Here is a 17,084-nt window from a genome sequence, read left to right on the forward strand (position 1 = left end):
CTTTGCGGATACTGTTTTACAAACCGCAAAGTTATGATTTAAAGCCCATGGGAGCTATTTTGTTTTTGTTATAGTTAATAAATATTTCTTTTATAACTAAACAAACTTGTTGGTCTCTAGCTACCACTTCCTCCCTCGATGACCTTTCGGCAGTGAGTGATATAACTGTTACACGGTTTGAAATCACAGACCTTTGAAGTCTTCACGTAGTCACTCACGTGACTCCGAAGTAAAATAGTAAGATTAAACGAGTACTTACCAGTACGAAGTTTGATCTGTATTTTATGAGGAGTTACGATGAGGGATTACGTGCCCTCCGCTCCCACCCTCATTATATAGATCAAATTCGGACTAATGTCTCGTTGGTCTTCACTATCTTTACTTCAACTAGTGTCTATCTGTGATTCCACACCGCTGCTTGGAAGTATGCCGCGCCTGCGCGCTGGGTGGGTTCTTCACGTAATCCCTCATCGTAACTCCTCATAAAATACAGATCAAACTTCGTACTGGTAAGTACTCGTTTAATCTTACTATTAAACACTCTTGAAGCTGGATTTGTATCATTGTTCTTTCATCACTGAGACTGTATCTCGGAATTTGCCCTCAAACCGCATTGTTGAATGTCTTTCATTCAATTCCACTTAGTCTCAGATTTAGAGAGGGATAGTGAATACCAGGTTTGCCTCTGGCATCCTCATTTTTTGTGTGAATAAAAAAAAAAACAACCTTTAATCTTCCAGTTGGTGATACAAAAAGATAACTTTGAGAGTGAGCCTCACAAGAAAACCTCTTAGATGTTCATACTTCAGTGGGTCCAGCAAAAAGAACAGGCGGGGGTTCACCTGATGATTCAGAAATCACAAGAGCAGATTGGTAGGAAAACAGCTGTGCAAGCTCTGCCCAGATGGGCACAGATTATGGACTACTGACACACAGTAGCCGCAGCAGCAGAGATAAACAGTACTGACAGAGCACCAAAGAATTACATTAGGCCATCCCAAACTTGAGTGGCAGAGACCATCTGCCGCAAGGCTATACACCTCTTAATCTGAACTCTGGAGTTCAAAGAATTGTATTTATTGCTCTCGACCATTAAGAAGTATTAAGCCGAGCACTTGAATCGCACCTGAACCTGCACTGCAGGTTTACACCTTGGTCATTCAAATTCCAAAGCAGTCTAGAAAGCGGTTGTGTGTTCCACTAATTATTGGTACATTGCCCCATCAAGCCATCAGGTTCCCAACATTGTTGCTGTGTTCATTGAGGAATTTTGTGGAGTCCAAAATAATTGCAGTGTAAAGGTCCTGTCCCACTTTTCCGAGTTACTCACAAACTCTCCCAAGTTTTCCCCTTGATTCGAACTCGGAGAATCACGGTAATAGCCATTTGTAGGTACTCGGGGCTATTCCTTTTTACTCGTGGACATTATTCAACATGTTGAAAAAACGTCCCGACTTACCTGATGCCCCAAGTTCCTACGGCTGGCATTACGAGCCACTATGAAACATCTACGGACTCCTACGGGCTCCTGCGAGCTCGCTACCGACATTACCCAACATTCCCAGAGTTCGGATCAAGGGAAAAACTCGGGAGAGTTCGTGAGTAACTCGGGATAGTGGGACAGGGCCTTAAAGCTAACTTGCTGATGTGAACCCAGTGTGTTTCCTGCAGAATGTGGGAAGTCAGAGACACTGCTGGTGCTTCTGGAAACTACACCTGCAGAAATTATGTCACGGTGCAGCTCCTGAATAAATGTGCTGGGGAACTGGAGCAGCAATTAGATGACCTCAGGGCCATTTCGGAAAACTAGAGTTTCTTGGACAAGACCTACAGTGAGGTTGTCACGAGGATACAGGAAGAGTGAAGGTGGGTGACTGTGGGTGAAAGAGGAGTAAACGTGGAATGCAGGAGACCATGGTGGCTGTACCTACAGAAAACAGGTACACCCTCTTGGGGGCGTATGACACGACAAGATTGAGTGGTAGCCAGAGCTGTGATTCCACCCCTGGTGCCGAGACTCAACGGGGAAGTGTGACGTCAGGCAGAGCCATAGTGGTTCGAGACTCCATCGTCAGAGGTACGGATAGGAGGTACTGTGACAACAGGCGAGACTCCAGGATGGTGTGTTGCCTCCCTGGTGTCAGGGTCCAGGATGTCTCGGAGCAGCTGCACGGCATCCTCAAGATTGAGTGTGAGCAGCCGGAGGTTGTTGTGCATGTTGGCACAAATAATATAGTCAGAAGAGGAAGGAGGTTCTGCAACACGAATTTATAGAATTGGGCATGGCTGAAAAATAGAACATGCAGAGTAATGATCTCAGGATTGCTTCCAGTACCTCGTTCTAGTGAAGCTAAGAATAGGAAGATAGGGGAAATGAATGTGTGGCTGAGGAGTTGGTGCAGGGGGCAGGATTCAGATTTGCCACGGTAAACGTGGTCGGCGATTGGCTACTAAAATTTGCTACGGTAAACGTAGTCCGCGATTGGCTTTGAAAAACTAGAAATGGTTTGTCGTAACGTTGCTACGGGGAAGTGGTTGATTCTGATTGATTTTTTATGACGACCTGACCAAAAAGGTTGATGAGGGCAGAGCTGTAGATGTTGTGAACATGGACTTCAGTAAGGTGTTCGCAAAGGTAGGCTGCTTTGGAAGGTTAGATCGCATGGGATCCAAGGAGAGATAGCTGAATGGAAAGCAAATTGGCTCCATGGAAGGAAGCAGAGGGTAATGGTAGAAGGTTGCTTCTCAGACTGGAGGCCTGTGACTAGTGATGTGCCTCAGGGTTCGGTGCTGGGCCTGTTTTGTTACTGTTTGTCATCTACATCAATGATTTGGATGAGAACATACGGGGCAAGATTATCAGTTTTCTGATGATACAAAGGTTAGTGGTTTTGCAGATAGTGAAGATGGTCGTGAACGATTACAGCAGGATCTGGATTGATTGGCCAGGTGGGCAGAGGAATAGTTGATATAATTTAATACAGAGAAGTGTGAGGTGTTGCATTTTGGGACGTCGAACAAGGGCAAGACCTACACAGTAAATGGTAGGCCTCTGGGTAGTGTTGTCGAGCAGCGGGATCCAGGAGTACAGGTGCATGGTTCCTTGAAGGTCGAATCACAGTTAGATAAGGTGGTCAAAAAGGCTTTTGGTCTTCATCAGTCAGAGTATGAGGGGTCATGTTGCAATTGTATAAGACGTTGGTAAGACGCATTTAGAATATTGTGTTCAGTTCTGGGCACCATGTTATAGGAAATATACTGTCAAGCTTGAAAGGGTTCATAAAAGATTTACGAGCATGTTGCCAGGACTAGAAGGTGTGAGGTATAGGGAGGTTGAGTAGACTGGGTCTCTATTCCATGGAGCGCAGGAGGATGAAGGGAGATCTTATAGAGTTATACAAAATCATGAGAAGAATAGGTTGGGTAGATGCACAGTCTTTTGCCCAGAGTATGATCAGCCATGATCATATTGAATGGCGGTGCAGGCTCGAAGGGCCTACTCCTGCACCTATTTTCTATGTTTCTATGAGTAGGGGAATCGAGAACCAGAGGACATAGGTTCAAGGTGAAGGGGAAAAGATTTAATAGGAGTCCCAGGGGTAACTTTTTCACACAAAGGGTGGTGGGTGTATGGAACAAGCTGCCAGAGGATGTAGTTGATGCTGGAACTACCCCATTATTTAAGAAACAGTTAGACAGGTGCATGGATAGGACAGGTTTGGAGGGATATGGACCAAGCGCAGGCAAGTGGGACTAGTGTAACTGGGACATTGTTAGCTGGTGTAGGCTATTTGGGCTCAAGGGCCTGTTTCCACGGTACGACTCTATGACTCTAATTAAGCTGTTAACCATAATGTAGTTGACAACCAGCCTTTTGGAGTCTGCTTCAATGCAGCATGGCATGTTGGAATCCCAGATGATTGCTGATAGATTCCAATAAACTGTCAATGTCTCATTTTTACTCCTCAACTGTTCTGAAAACCTGGACATAAAATAATTATACTTCTGTCTTCATTGTTGACATTGATGCAAATTGATGCAGAACTAAGACTAGTTGTGTATTTGTTCCTTCTTTTGTTACAGCCACACTGATAGTTGGAAACGGTGAAGAATTGAATGGAGGCACTTATACAAAGTGCACTTAATTGAAATGGGAACTGGACTGCCAAAAATCAGTTTCTGCAGTTATCATTCAAGATCTGCCAATGATGACACAGCACTCATATCCCTTAGCTATTCCAAGTAAAATTTGTGGTTGTACTACATTCCACCTGGTCGACTTTTACGATATATGATTAGAAGAATACATTTAAGTTTTCATGCAATAAACTTTAATTCAAACTTATTGCAATCTTTAGTTAGATTAATATTTTTCCATAATGAATAGATTGTATCTGTTGAATAAAGCAGCTGGTTTTTCTTAACCGCTGTGACATTTTATTGTCCTTTCATAATTGTCTCCCGCAGCAAGTTCAACAGCAAGCAACTGTGTAACAAAAGAGATCTAAGATTTTGTTGGATCATGGGTTTGCTCCCTGCCTCAATGCAAGTGGCTATGCCATAACTACATCCACTTTACACTGGCTGGCTGCTGTTTGGTCCTGGCAAAAGGTAGTCTACTCTCTGTGAACAAGTAAAGATCAGCAACACTTTCATGTACTGCCTTCTCTCTCCGACCAACAACAGACAAGGCCTACAACCAGATTAGCAAAGTTACAAATGTATTTGAGTATATGTTATAACTCATTATCATCAAATCCACCCCCAAGTAACAAAGAAAGGAAACTTAGAATTTCACCAGAATTAGTTAATTGACATCAAGCTAATTTGACAAGATACAAAACAAAGCTTTTACACAAAGACCAATTAAATAAATACACTTGTGTAGGTCAAAAGCGAGGCATTCCACGCATGTTTTACTTGTATATTACTCCTGTGGCTTTGCACATAGACTGAAAATTTTTTTTCGTGGTTATGTATTGTGCAAGCCCACAGGGGTACTAACTGCATCACAACATCCAAGTCCCCTGTAACTGGCTTCAGGCTAAATGTAAAGTGCAGGGATTAATCAAGATTGGCTGAGGAGAGAGGACTGCAGATGCTGGGCACTGAAGTAAAAAATGAGTTGCACAGGCCAGGCAGTATCTATGGAGGCAGAGGGATGGTCAACGTTTTGGTATGAGACCTTACATCAGGAGTGGGGAGAGTTCTCTTTATGCATATTTCCAGTTACGGTGGATTCTACATTCGCCTGACAACCTGAGCCCGATGCTTGGGGAACCTGATAACATTCAACCAGAATAATAGAACTGTCTGCCCATCAACTTGCTCTACTGTATGCCAAGTAGCAATGCTTACCTTGGTAGAGAAACTAAGCACTGATGAAAACAAAGTCAACTCATTGTTCATTTAATGGACGAAATATGCTTTCTACTTTCCTCCATTACCAGCAAAGAGGAAGATGACTGAACTTTATTGCCTTCCCTCACAGTGTGAGACGTTGATTCCGCTGTGGGGGATGTTCATGTTGAACTCTATCGTGTATTGTGTTCTTTTTTATTTGTGTGGCTGCATGGTAACTCAAATCTCACTGTACCAACTGGTGTATGTGACAATAAATGTGACTTGAACTTATAAAAGCAGATATAATGCTCACAAGCCACATTTTCTCAGTCATAACTTCAGAAATCCATCCTCCCATATTATTTTGGCTTCCAGTGATAACACAGTCATGCCTTGTGATGTATTGCAGTTAGTTAGCATCTGACTACCTACCTTTAACAGAAGGCTGTAAGCAGCTGCAGGCCAGGAGAGGTCAGTCGGAAGGGTGCTCTGGGCATGATCTGTTCACTTCAAACCACGAGTCTATACAGCTGTGGAGAGAAAATCAGAAATGAGGTTAAGTAAGTGTATAACAAATGTCTCCATAAGTTCTTTAAAATTTTGCACAATATATTCACTAAAAATCAGTCATTGTCACCAGCCAACTCAATTACATAGACTTTTTTTAAATCCATTTTGGTGTCACAAAGTGGAGTTTATCACACTGGATAATCATTTCACATACTTTTCCCAAAGGCCTCAGCATAATGTTCCAATGGAAAATAAACTGCAAATCATCATCTGTCAGGTTCATGCATGAGTAGTTCCAAGATGGATTTCACCGAAGCAAAACAGCACCAGGTTAAAACGGCATTACCATATTAATCGCCAGTATTTGGGCTACCCTGCAGATGAGGAAATGGTCACTTTGAGCCGTGGGTAACGTCAGATTGAAATAAATCAAATGGATTATTTTTAAAGCTGCTGAATACATATTTTGTAAAGTTTTCATTAAGTTTTGAAAACACAAGATACTGAGAAATGAGAAACAAGGCTAATCCAGTCATTTATTTTACCTCAAATTGACGCAATAAATAGAATCTTCAATCTGACCATCTAATAAAGAGATAAATTGGTATGGTTATTCTATACAGCCCCTTGATTAATATTATTCACATGATTTTTCCACTCTAACTCATCCCTGGCGTCCTCGACTTGAAAAGAACATTGACAGAAGCATAGATCTTTCACTGCAATCTCCTAAGTTTCCAGTAATTTGAAAGGATTTATTGAGCCTGATATGCAGAAAAATGACAGTGAAAGCACAACCCTGCACAACAGAACAACTTACGGCTTTCATTTTAAGCTTTTATGAAGGGAGAAATCTGGAAGCCACCATCAGCAATTTGCCACGGGTCAGCAGGCAGTGTTGTGACAATGGACGCCTCATGGAGTTGAACGTAGGAAAGAGAACTTAGGCTAACTGCCAAACACATATGTGTCGGTTCTAGCAAGAATGAAAAGTGGTTTCTAGTTTTCCCAATTACCATCTCCTCCTCTGGAAGCAACTAATTTCATAAGCTTCTTCATAAGTTTAAATAAGAAACTTATTTCTGCTGATCTTCCAAGTGTGAGGTTACAGAAACGAGGTTTGGGTGTACTGCGTGAATGTTCTGTTGTGCAGGGTCGTGCTTTCACTGTCATTTTTCTACAAATCAGGCTCAATAAATCCTTCCAAATAGCTAGAAATTTAGGAGATTGCAGTGAAAGATCTCTGCTTCTGGCAATTAAAAATTGTCTTTTTGAGTAAAGGAGGCCAGGGATGAGTTAGAGTGGAAAAATCACGTGAATAATATTAATCCAAGAGCTGTATGGAATATTCTTACCAATTTATCTCTTCATTAGATGGTCAGATTGAAGATTCTATTTATTGCATCAAACATAACGCTCACACGCACCAGCCAACATTTCTTGATCTTTCCTTCAGAAAACCATTCTCCCTTATTACCTTGGCTTTTTCAGGAATAATAATGACATGTCTTTGTGATGTAACAGTAAATTTATGACTGTCTACTTACCTTTAACAGTTCTGTAAAATGCAAATCATTAATTTGAATAGGACATAGATGCATGAACCTCAGGTGGCAATTAATTAAAAAATATTCCGATGGGGTTATTAGTTAAAAAAAAACTTGTGTTTTTTCAAGACTTTCTTTTATATCTCTGACTTGATAATTTAGATTTTTTCAAAAGCACTTGCTGAGATGGCTGTCAAATTTGGTTATCAGGCTACTTTCAGATGCCCCGCATGAATTTTCATCTAATACAGACAACTTTTTTATCTTTTTAAATGAGAATAATCCTTGCCGTTTTGTAAACTCACACTTGGAAGGTCAGCAGAAATAAGTCCCTTATTTAAACTTATGAAGCCATTTATGAAACTTAATCAGTTAGCTGTGATTTGAGAGTTCTTGGCATTACACATAAACTAGACCTAGTTTAGTCTCCAACCAGTCCTCCATTGCAGCTATCCATTTGTCTGCCATGATATTTAATTATATTTTCTCCTTTCATTTTAATTATTTTTCTTTTCTCCACAACTAAACCCATCTCCAATGTCATTGGGCCTCTTCTATTTCCATTCCCATCCCTCACCAATGCCATCTCAAATGCCTTAGGCTTGGTACTCCGCCCACCCAAATCCCAATCAGCAATACTTGACCTTCCTACTATTCTGTCGCTAGTCCTCTTTCAACTCCCTCAAAATATATCTAGTTTACCTCTGTATTTCTCTTGGAATCTGTCAGACTGGTGGACTTACCTTTACTTTGCTGAGGCAAGGTGACAAGCTCTCTGACATCCCTTGACCATGACCCCATCAACAAATACCAGGCCATGGTCTCCTAAATCAACACAGCTCTCATCACTTTCAGTAATCTCCCCTCCAACCTGATCGTTCCCCTACCTGACACTGCTCATTCCTATTTCCTACTCAAGATCGACAAACAGAACTACCCTATTATTTCTGTCTGCTCTTGCCCCACTGAGCTCAACTCCTCATAACATGACCTATCTTGTCTCCCTCGCTCCCCTTTGTGATGATTGTCTCCATATCAGGAGCCATCCCTTTCTTGCATTTTCTCTGCCTCCACCATAACTGCATCTCAAGATGAGGCTTTCCACTCCAGGACATCCAAGATGTCCTCTTTCTGAGATGTCCTTTTTGTTCAGTAAAAGTATTTCCCCCCCCCCCCCCCCCCCCCCCCCCCCCCACCTCAAATTCTCTAATTTCATTTAAAACCCCCACCCCGCCTCTCCTTTTGATCTACCCAGATCCTCTCATATATACTTTTCTTTCCACTCTCCGGCACCTCTTCACCCAGTTCCTTTCCTGTCCTCCACCCCCTTGTGCTGCTCATCACGCACCTCTATTCTGTGTGGATCCCTCATTCCGCTCCTCACCCCTTCCCTTGCTATTCCCATCTGTCCACCATCCCTACCCCCCGGTTCTACCTTTCACTCCAAACCTTCCTTTTTTTTAAATCAAATTCCACCAATTGAAGCTCTTTATTTATATATATGGGGAATTTGAAAGAAAAATAACCAAGGCCATAATCATTCAGCAGGTCAGGCAGCATCCTTAGAAAAACAAGCAGAGTCAACGTTTCATATCAATGACCTTTCAACAGAACTTGTGAATAGTAATTGACCTGAAATGGTGACTCTCCTTTCTCTCTTCACAGATGATGCCTGACCTGCCGCGTGTTTCCTGCTTTGTTTTGTTTCTCAACAAGGTGACAACAGCATTTTTTTTTTAAATTAGTTTGAGATGTAAACATACTAATTTTCTCCAAAACCCTTGGTTAGGAAGTGCAAGCCTCTTTTGATATCTGAGCTGGGACACCTGCATAGTGGTGGTACATGTGTAACCTGCATCAATGTAAGTTTATTATATTTGAGCATTATTATGCAGCTTGTGCTTTGAACACAGGCGTATGATATATAATGTACACAGGCTATAACCTTAAAATTGCAGCTGCTTATTGAATTATGTACACAATACTTAAAAACCAACAGATATCCTGCAAAACACTTCAATCACTTTAGTACAACAATTGAATAAAGTTCTGTATTGCAACTGATCTGTTACAAAGAGCTGCAAAATTAACTCCCAAAAATGGTTGGGTACGTGCTTTCAGGTAAACCTGTAGTGAAGATGAGCAGAGGCTGATCCTGCCCACTTTCAGTTTCAATGGAGAATAAAGAGATTGCTAGCCACCATTTTAATAATCGTTAGGCAAAATATTAGATCACATTTTGAACTATGTGAATTAAAATTAAGTTAACGCAGAGTAAATTGTGTTGACAAGAGTTTCCAGGTCATATCATGCTACATGTGACATTCAGACAGTCATGTCATACTAGGCCATGCAATGATCTCTGTGTCAGAGTCATGCCCATGCAATCCTGCTATGAGATCACTGCAGGGGAACTTGGGCAAGATGGTCTAGGAAAGTGTAGCTAGACTCTTCCTACACCACATTGTTTGAAAAAAAGAGCACCAATCCAGGGGATATGCGAGACAAATCTTCCTCTCTTGCTTCCACTTCGGTCCTGTGGGTTCTGAGGTAATAAATAGGACCATTGAACGAACCGCAAACTGTTCCAGATATGATGAAATGGTGCAAAGCTTATGCAGGGCATCGGTGCTCCTGATCCAAACATTTAAGGTCCTCAATATCCATCAGGAATGCTCCTCCACCACTTTAAGACTGGTCATGGGTCAGAGTTTTGAAGGAGTTGGTGGGAAGGTCGAGTATCCCAAGATGGTTTAGAGTACATTATTGAATCTTTTCCTCTATCTGTTTGGTAGCATATCCCCATGACAAAACGGTTAATAGCATCTGCTCATAGAGGTTAGTGTCCTGCCACGTGAGTGTAACATGTGTTTTAAATGCTGGGAGAGTTCACCGACGTTAGCTCACTAGCCTTTTCAGTAAATCTGTAGATTTTATATAAACGTGGCCATGCCTTTCTAGTGCCACGAGATTCTTGTATGCGGGCCTCAGAAGCACTGAAATGGGAAAGGATTACTGCTACCCAGTAGACCTTGAGTTTTGTGCCAGTTCTGAGGTTTTTATCTTCAAACATCTTTTTCCTCAATCATCCTCAAAGTTTCCACGCCAGGATGAATTGCTGAGAGGTGACCTCTGACTTGTGGTCCATATTTTCCAGGATGCGACTTTATTGTTGGTTCAGTGTGGGACGGTGGCAGTGGCTTAGTGGAGGATCTTAGTGTCCTGGGCATGTTGAACTTAAATTCCACCATCTCATATGCTTCAGTAAATAATTTAGAGATGACCTGGAGCTTGGACTCCATGAGTGTGCAAACCTTTTGTGGTCTACGTAGTACAACTCCATTGCCGAGGTTTGGGTGTAAATAGTTGATGATGGAAAAAAGTATCTATGACCTGAAGTTGTACTCTGTTTCTCTTTCCAAAGATGCCGTCTGACCTAGTGAATGATTCTGTTTTTCAGTGGCCTTGGAACCAGTACGTGACTTTGATTCTAGATTGTAGTTCTCAGAGATTGAATGGTTTCATTTTAGTCCTGCAGACTAATTCCAGTCCTGTGGGAAGCTTGTTGTAAACATTGTGCTGAAAGAGATTGAGAGAAGTATTGGGGCCATGGTGCAGCCTTGCTTGATACTGGTCTCCCCTGGCTCTGTTGTAGACGGATTTGTTCATGCCATGAATTGCATGAAGTAAATCAATAAATGGCAACAACTTTCTGTGGGCAGCAAAATTGGAGGACTGTGTTCGAAAGTCCCTACCAGTTGCTTGAGTTAAAGCTTGGTGAAATTGAAAAAGGACTGGTGCAGCTGGCTGGTTTTTCTTAAGAGTTATTACACAGTGAAGTTGGACAGAAAAAGCTGGAGTATTGATTGCCTCTGTCTGATGAGTTAACACCTGATCTTAGCTCTCAGTGAGGGCAGAGGATTTAGGTGTCAGGGGCATTGATAGCACAGGGTCTTAGCAAAGGTAACTCACACATATCTTTGCTGTCAGCAAGTTGCTCTATTCTTTAACACCATGGCTTTCTGTTGGAGCTTATCTAAATCCTTGGGCTAACTCTAGTGGACTAAAACTACCCTCTCAATGACGCCTTTAATCTCCAGCTTGCCCCCCCTGACGTACCAAACATCACAATCTTTTTCACTTTACTGGTCCTCACTCACAGTCCCAACTCCCTCATGAGTTAGGTTGTGTACAGATGATTCTAGCTATCAAGTGAAGCACCATTTTAAAAAGTGGATATAACCATGTACCGTTGGTTTTGTAAACCTCTCAACGTTATATTTTACCTTGGCTGCAATTTGCTCCAGTCTTTCAAATGACTCATTACAACAATTTAAAAAATGTATATATTTTAACATTCGACGACTTCTTCAGACACTGAATGATTTGTCCCTGATTATCTTCAATGCGAATGAAACATTTCAACTTTATAATCATAACTCAAGATTTTTTTCCCTTCCCCTTCAAATCCTAGATTTGGTCATATGGAAATAGGGATTTGATCCTGCCCAAATCTGAACTTTACTCTTGTTTATCTGCTAAAATGACAATGATATGTTCTCCTCTATGCTGGACACATTTGCTTTTAAAAAAAAAATTTACACGGCTTTGTTCCTAATACGTTTTAATACTAAAATCTTATATCTTGATTATTTTTCATATTGGCTCATTTAATGCAATACCGATTACTTTCATATATCTTAGGCATGTGCTTTATTACAATTAATGCCTTCCTAATAATGAGAATAGTAAATATGGTTCATTAACAGATGGCTTGTATGTCACATTGCTTTTTATAGGCCACCATAAAACGTATCAGCTAAATTAATGTGATCTTTTACTAATGGCATTGACAAAATGTAATAATTACAGAATTACCTATTAAACTGCTCTACCAAGATTTGCCTCACACGGAAGGTAGTATAGACAATAACAAAAAAAGAAAATTGAGTAAAGAGTTAAATCAAGAACTTAATACATTCCTTAGTAATTATCACATATCCAACAAGTGTCTGCCTAATTAACATTCTAATACCATACCTATCTTCCTATTTTAAACTTTGCATTCAACTCAATCCTCTGAGAATCGTAACAATTTTATACAAGAGTAAAGTAAATTGTAAGATTAGAATTTTACATTTGTAATCACCACAGTTACGAACTGATATCTGGCTACAGACTATTTTCCTGCTGTACTGCAGTTTTTCTGGCTTGAAATTCCACTGAATTTCTCTATTTGCACAGCAACTATGCATCAAACTAGTAGAATTCCTACATTAAATGCACTGATAACTTGGATATTTTAGCTTTTAATCTGGTCTTCATTTCATTTTTCTTTCCCCCTTGAGAATAGCTGCTGGAGGAGGTGTTCGCAGAGTGGGGGTGAGTGAAAATATCCAGATTTGGAATACATTTTTTGGCATTGTGGTTCCTGAGGTGCTGCTGCAGCAAGGAAAATACTTTTTTTTTAAACATAAACTTTAATCGTGATTAAAAATATATAAAAAACTAAAACGGTGCAAGACTCTTAATACATTTTACATGTCTATACATTTCTTGCTAGAGCTATACCCAGTAGTGTTACCACCTCCCTTTATCTAAAAGGGGAACTACTTTGATGTTAGTTCCCCAGTGTTGTACTCCATGGGCTGGGATCTAGTGAGGCAAATCCCCTTTAAGTTAGGATAATGTTGCCCTTGTATATATTATGAAGGCTCACAGTGCCCTCCATAATGTTTGGGACAAAGACCCATCATTTATTTATTTGCCTCTGTACGCAATTTGAGGTTTGTAATAGAAAAAAATCACATGTGGTTAAAGTGCACATTGTCAGATTTTTAAAAAAGGCAATTTTTATACATTTTGGTTTCACCATGTAGAAATGACAACAGGGACATTACTTCACAGGCGTTTGTAATTGCTCAGGTGTGTGTAATTGCCTCCTTAATGCAGGTATAAGAGAGCTCTCAGCCACTAGTCTTTCCTCCAGTCTTTCCATCACTTTGGAAACTTTTATTGCTGTTCATGATTTTTTCGATTACAAATCTCAAATTGTGAAGTGTAGAGGCAAATAAATAAATAATGGGTCTTTGTCCCAAACATTATGGAGGGCACTGTATTTCTGCATGTATTGAAATCACAGAGGTGGCATTGAAAAACATGCTGCAAGCAATTGGATGCTGCTGCACATATCCAAGCACCTCTGTGCATACGAGTGCCAGTCATAAATGGACCGTGAAGGTAAATAGCACACTTTGTGGGACATCTGATAAATCCCACATCAACTTTGCAAACAATTTTCTGAAAATATTTTATGTATCACACGTATATGCTCTGGTACACAACTGAGTTTCTAGGCAGTAAGTCTTTGTTGTGGATCCTTTCCCTACAGACTCGATATCACAACTCAGCATTCAACCATTCCTATGTTAAAGGTTGCCAGTCTTGATATGCTGCGAGGAGAAATAACTCATATTTTACACCAAATTCGACCTATTCTCTAACTATTCCATATTCTTGAAGAATACAACGTTAAGTGGGGAGTTATGAATAACTCACCAATATCATACCATCCTTGAAATCTATATTGATATATTGTCGTAGGTTAATACATCAGGCTTTTCCCACCGGCCAGAATGTGCGAACTCACTTCAGATACATGGTTCCACAATCTAGACTGGCTTTTCAGTGCAGTCTTGTGGGATTCACTACTGTTGGAGGTAGTGTTTTTTGAAAGAGATATTATCCTGAGACTAACTTGCTCAATGCACACAAATGTTCCTATGTTAACATTCAAAGAATGGCATATTAAATTACTGCACTGTCAACACATATCCTTCAATGCAACAGATCCAGAAATAGACAACTTGGGCATTTATGTCATTGTTGATATTGGGAGATTGCTATCTATAATGTAAGTATATTATAGCAATTACTTTGGTTCAAATGTATGGCATGAGCTGTGAAGTGCCATGCAAAATCTAGGTATCATGAAACAAATTACATGAATGCAAGATCTTTCTTTATAATCCAAAATATTGCAAATAGTGAGCTTATAATATTGTAGAAAACATTTATTTAGAATTCATTGGTGTGAAATCATGAATAGGAAGAACACTCTAACAATCCAATTTACAATTTTAATAGGACAGGAGAATCCATGGAGTGCGCCACCTAAAATCTGCTCAATGTAGTTTAGTTCAGATTATTATTGTCATGTGTATCGCGGTACAGTGAAAAGCAAAAAGACTATACATGATTATAATCAAGCTGCCCACAGTGTAGAGATGCAGGATAAAAGGTATAACATTTAGCACGATAAAGTCCAATAAAATCCGATTAAAGAGAGTTTGAAGGTCTCCAATCATGTGAGTTGGAGGTCAGGATTGACCTCTGAGGTCTACCGCGGGTGCCTGCGGACTTTAACATCGCGGTCTCTGGTTAGAGACCGACTTTGGGAACTCCAAGTCGCAGGAGCTTGGACCGCCCCGATCGCGGGAGTTTCGACCACCCCAACGAGGGAGCTTCGATCGCTGCAAAGGATGGTTCAACTGCCCTGACCGCAAGCAAATAAAGAGGAAGAAGTTTGGACTTTATTGCCTTGCATCACAGTGAGAAACGTGGGGAGTCCGCTGTGGTGGATGTTTATGTTAATTTTTATGTAGTTGTGTGTCTTGTTGCTTTTTTTTTTAGTGTGGCTCTATGGTAATTCGCATATCACTGTACCTTAATTGGTACACATGACAATAAAATACCTTTGAAACCAAGAGATAACAGAAATAAATGGATCAAAGTAAAAAATATAGCTGAATTCATATTCTAATTACAAAATTTCTAATAGTTAACTAAACCTGCTGCAAACAATACTATTCTTACAGAGATGTGGTAAGCAGAGTAAAAGTGCCTCAGCTGGTTCATTAGTTTGTCAATGGAATTAAGAATTTGAAAGTATGACATTTAGCAAAAGGTTTACATGGAGACAATGTTACACATCCTATTTAAAAAAAAACACTTGAAATCAGAAGTCAGAAAGATCTTTTAAGATGTTATATTTCATTTAGTTGCCTGGAAAGCAGCCTCTGGCTCCTACATGATAGCTGCATTACTCAGATTTCCCCTTGCAGCTATATCAATAGATACAATATTCCCACAGTAGCCACAAGCAAGAAAAGTAGCTTTTAAACACAGACCTGTCATAGATAGAGTGGCAGCATGGGTCAGTTGGTGCTATTCACCAACATGTCAGAAATTATTGATTCAAGTTCTATTCTAGGATCTGAGCACAAGTCTGGTGGGATACACCAGCGCGGTACTGACAGACAGTGTACAGCAGTGACTGAGCTGCCCTTTGGATGCAATGTCAAGCTGAGGCACCAGTGGTTTAGGGGAACATTCAAACATAAGAGGGCACAAATCTTTCAGATTTTTTAGATTAGATTAGATTATATTCATTGGCTCTGAATGCACAGAGCCTATTTAATGCACAGGGACTCTTGCCCAGAGTAGGTGAATCGGGGACCAGAGGACATAGGTTTAAGGTTAAGGAGAAAAGATTTAATAGGAATCTGAGGGGTAACTTTTTCACACAAAGGGTGGTAGGTGTATGGAACAAGCTGCCAGAGAAGGCAGTTGAGGCAGGGACTATCCCAGCATTTAAGAAACAGTTAGACAGGTACATGGATAGGACAGGTTTGGAGGGATGGACCAAACACGGTCAGATGGGACTAGTGCAGCTGGGACATGTTGGCCACTGTGGGCAAGTTGGGCCTGTTTCCACATTGTATAACTCTATGACTATGAATAGCACAGGCATTGATAATACAATAAAGAATAGTGGAAATGCAGAGCAGATCCCACATCATAAACAGATACAGTCAATATTTCAATTTTCCAGTGATCAGTACTGGGGAAGGTCATCTGTTTCTCTCCCAACGGAAACTGCCCTACCTGCTAAGTATCTCCAGCATTTTCTGTTTACACTTCAGATTTCCAGCATCTGCACTATTGACTTTGGGCTATTCCTGTAAATAACCCGAGAGCTGCATTAAGCTTCACAACGTGTCCCAATGTGCTTAATGTATATAAGTATATAGTTACAATTGTTTTTCTTTGTAGCTGATCATCAACTGATTTTCCATCGAACTCTATTCTGAGAATAACAGCAGATGGCAGCATATCACACATTTTCAGGCATCTGCATCTCTGATCCATGGTATTTTGGCTACTGCTACGGCAATTTAAAACTGCAACATTTTTGGGAAAGAAATTGTCTATTCTGCGATGCACTAGAAACTTTGACAGAGATATCTGGGGATTGTCAATTAAACTGAATAATTTACTTTGAGAATCTGTGTACAGTTCTGGTCTAGGTCCAACTTCAACTTTGTGACAATGTATATTAATAAATGGCAGAGTGGGATTTAAAAAGTATTCTTTTTTTCCCCAAGGGCTCTATGGTAAAAGAATTGAAAGATTGCACTTGAAAGACCACATAATGAAAGGTGTAAGAACTTGCAACATATCAACAGGTGCCTTGAAACCCTGTGCCAGTTCCAGCACAGCTTCAACACAGTGAAACTCAAAAAATGTTGTACGAGAACCTCACCGTGCAACGTGAGCATGCACCTTTAGCAGGTGTGATCATCACAGTCTGTGCAGGTTTGGCGATCGTTTCGCTGAACACCT

General features: G+C 40.5%; 1 protein-coding gene across 1 annotated transcript in view; it reads right to left on the bottom strand.

Annotated features, from left to right (window-relative positions):
• znrf1 (zinc and ring finger 1) overlaps positions 1-17,084 on the bottom strand; it is a 177,550-nt gene that overhangs the window by 13,321 nt on the left and 147,145 nt on the right. Inside the window, exon 4 of the mRNA XM_055648577.1 lies at positions 5,776-5,873. Coding sequence (XP_055504552.1) covers positions 5,816-5,873 — 58 coding nt within the window. The 3' untranslated portion in view covers positions 5,776-5,815. The remainder of the gene's footprint in view (positions 1-5,775; positions 5,874-17,084) is intronic.

The sequence above is a fragment of the Leucoraja erinacea genome, chromosome 17 (genome assembly GCF_028641065.1).
Source record: "Leucoraja erinacea ecotype New England chromosome 17, Leri_hhj_1, whole genome shotgun sequence".
NCBI lineage: Eukaryota > Metazoa > Chordata > Chondrichthyes > Rajiformes > Rajidae > Leucoraja > Leucoraja erinaceus.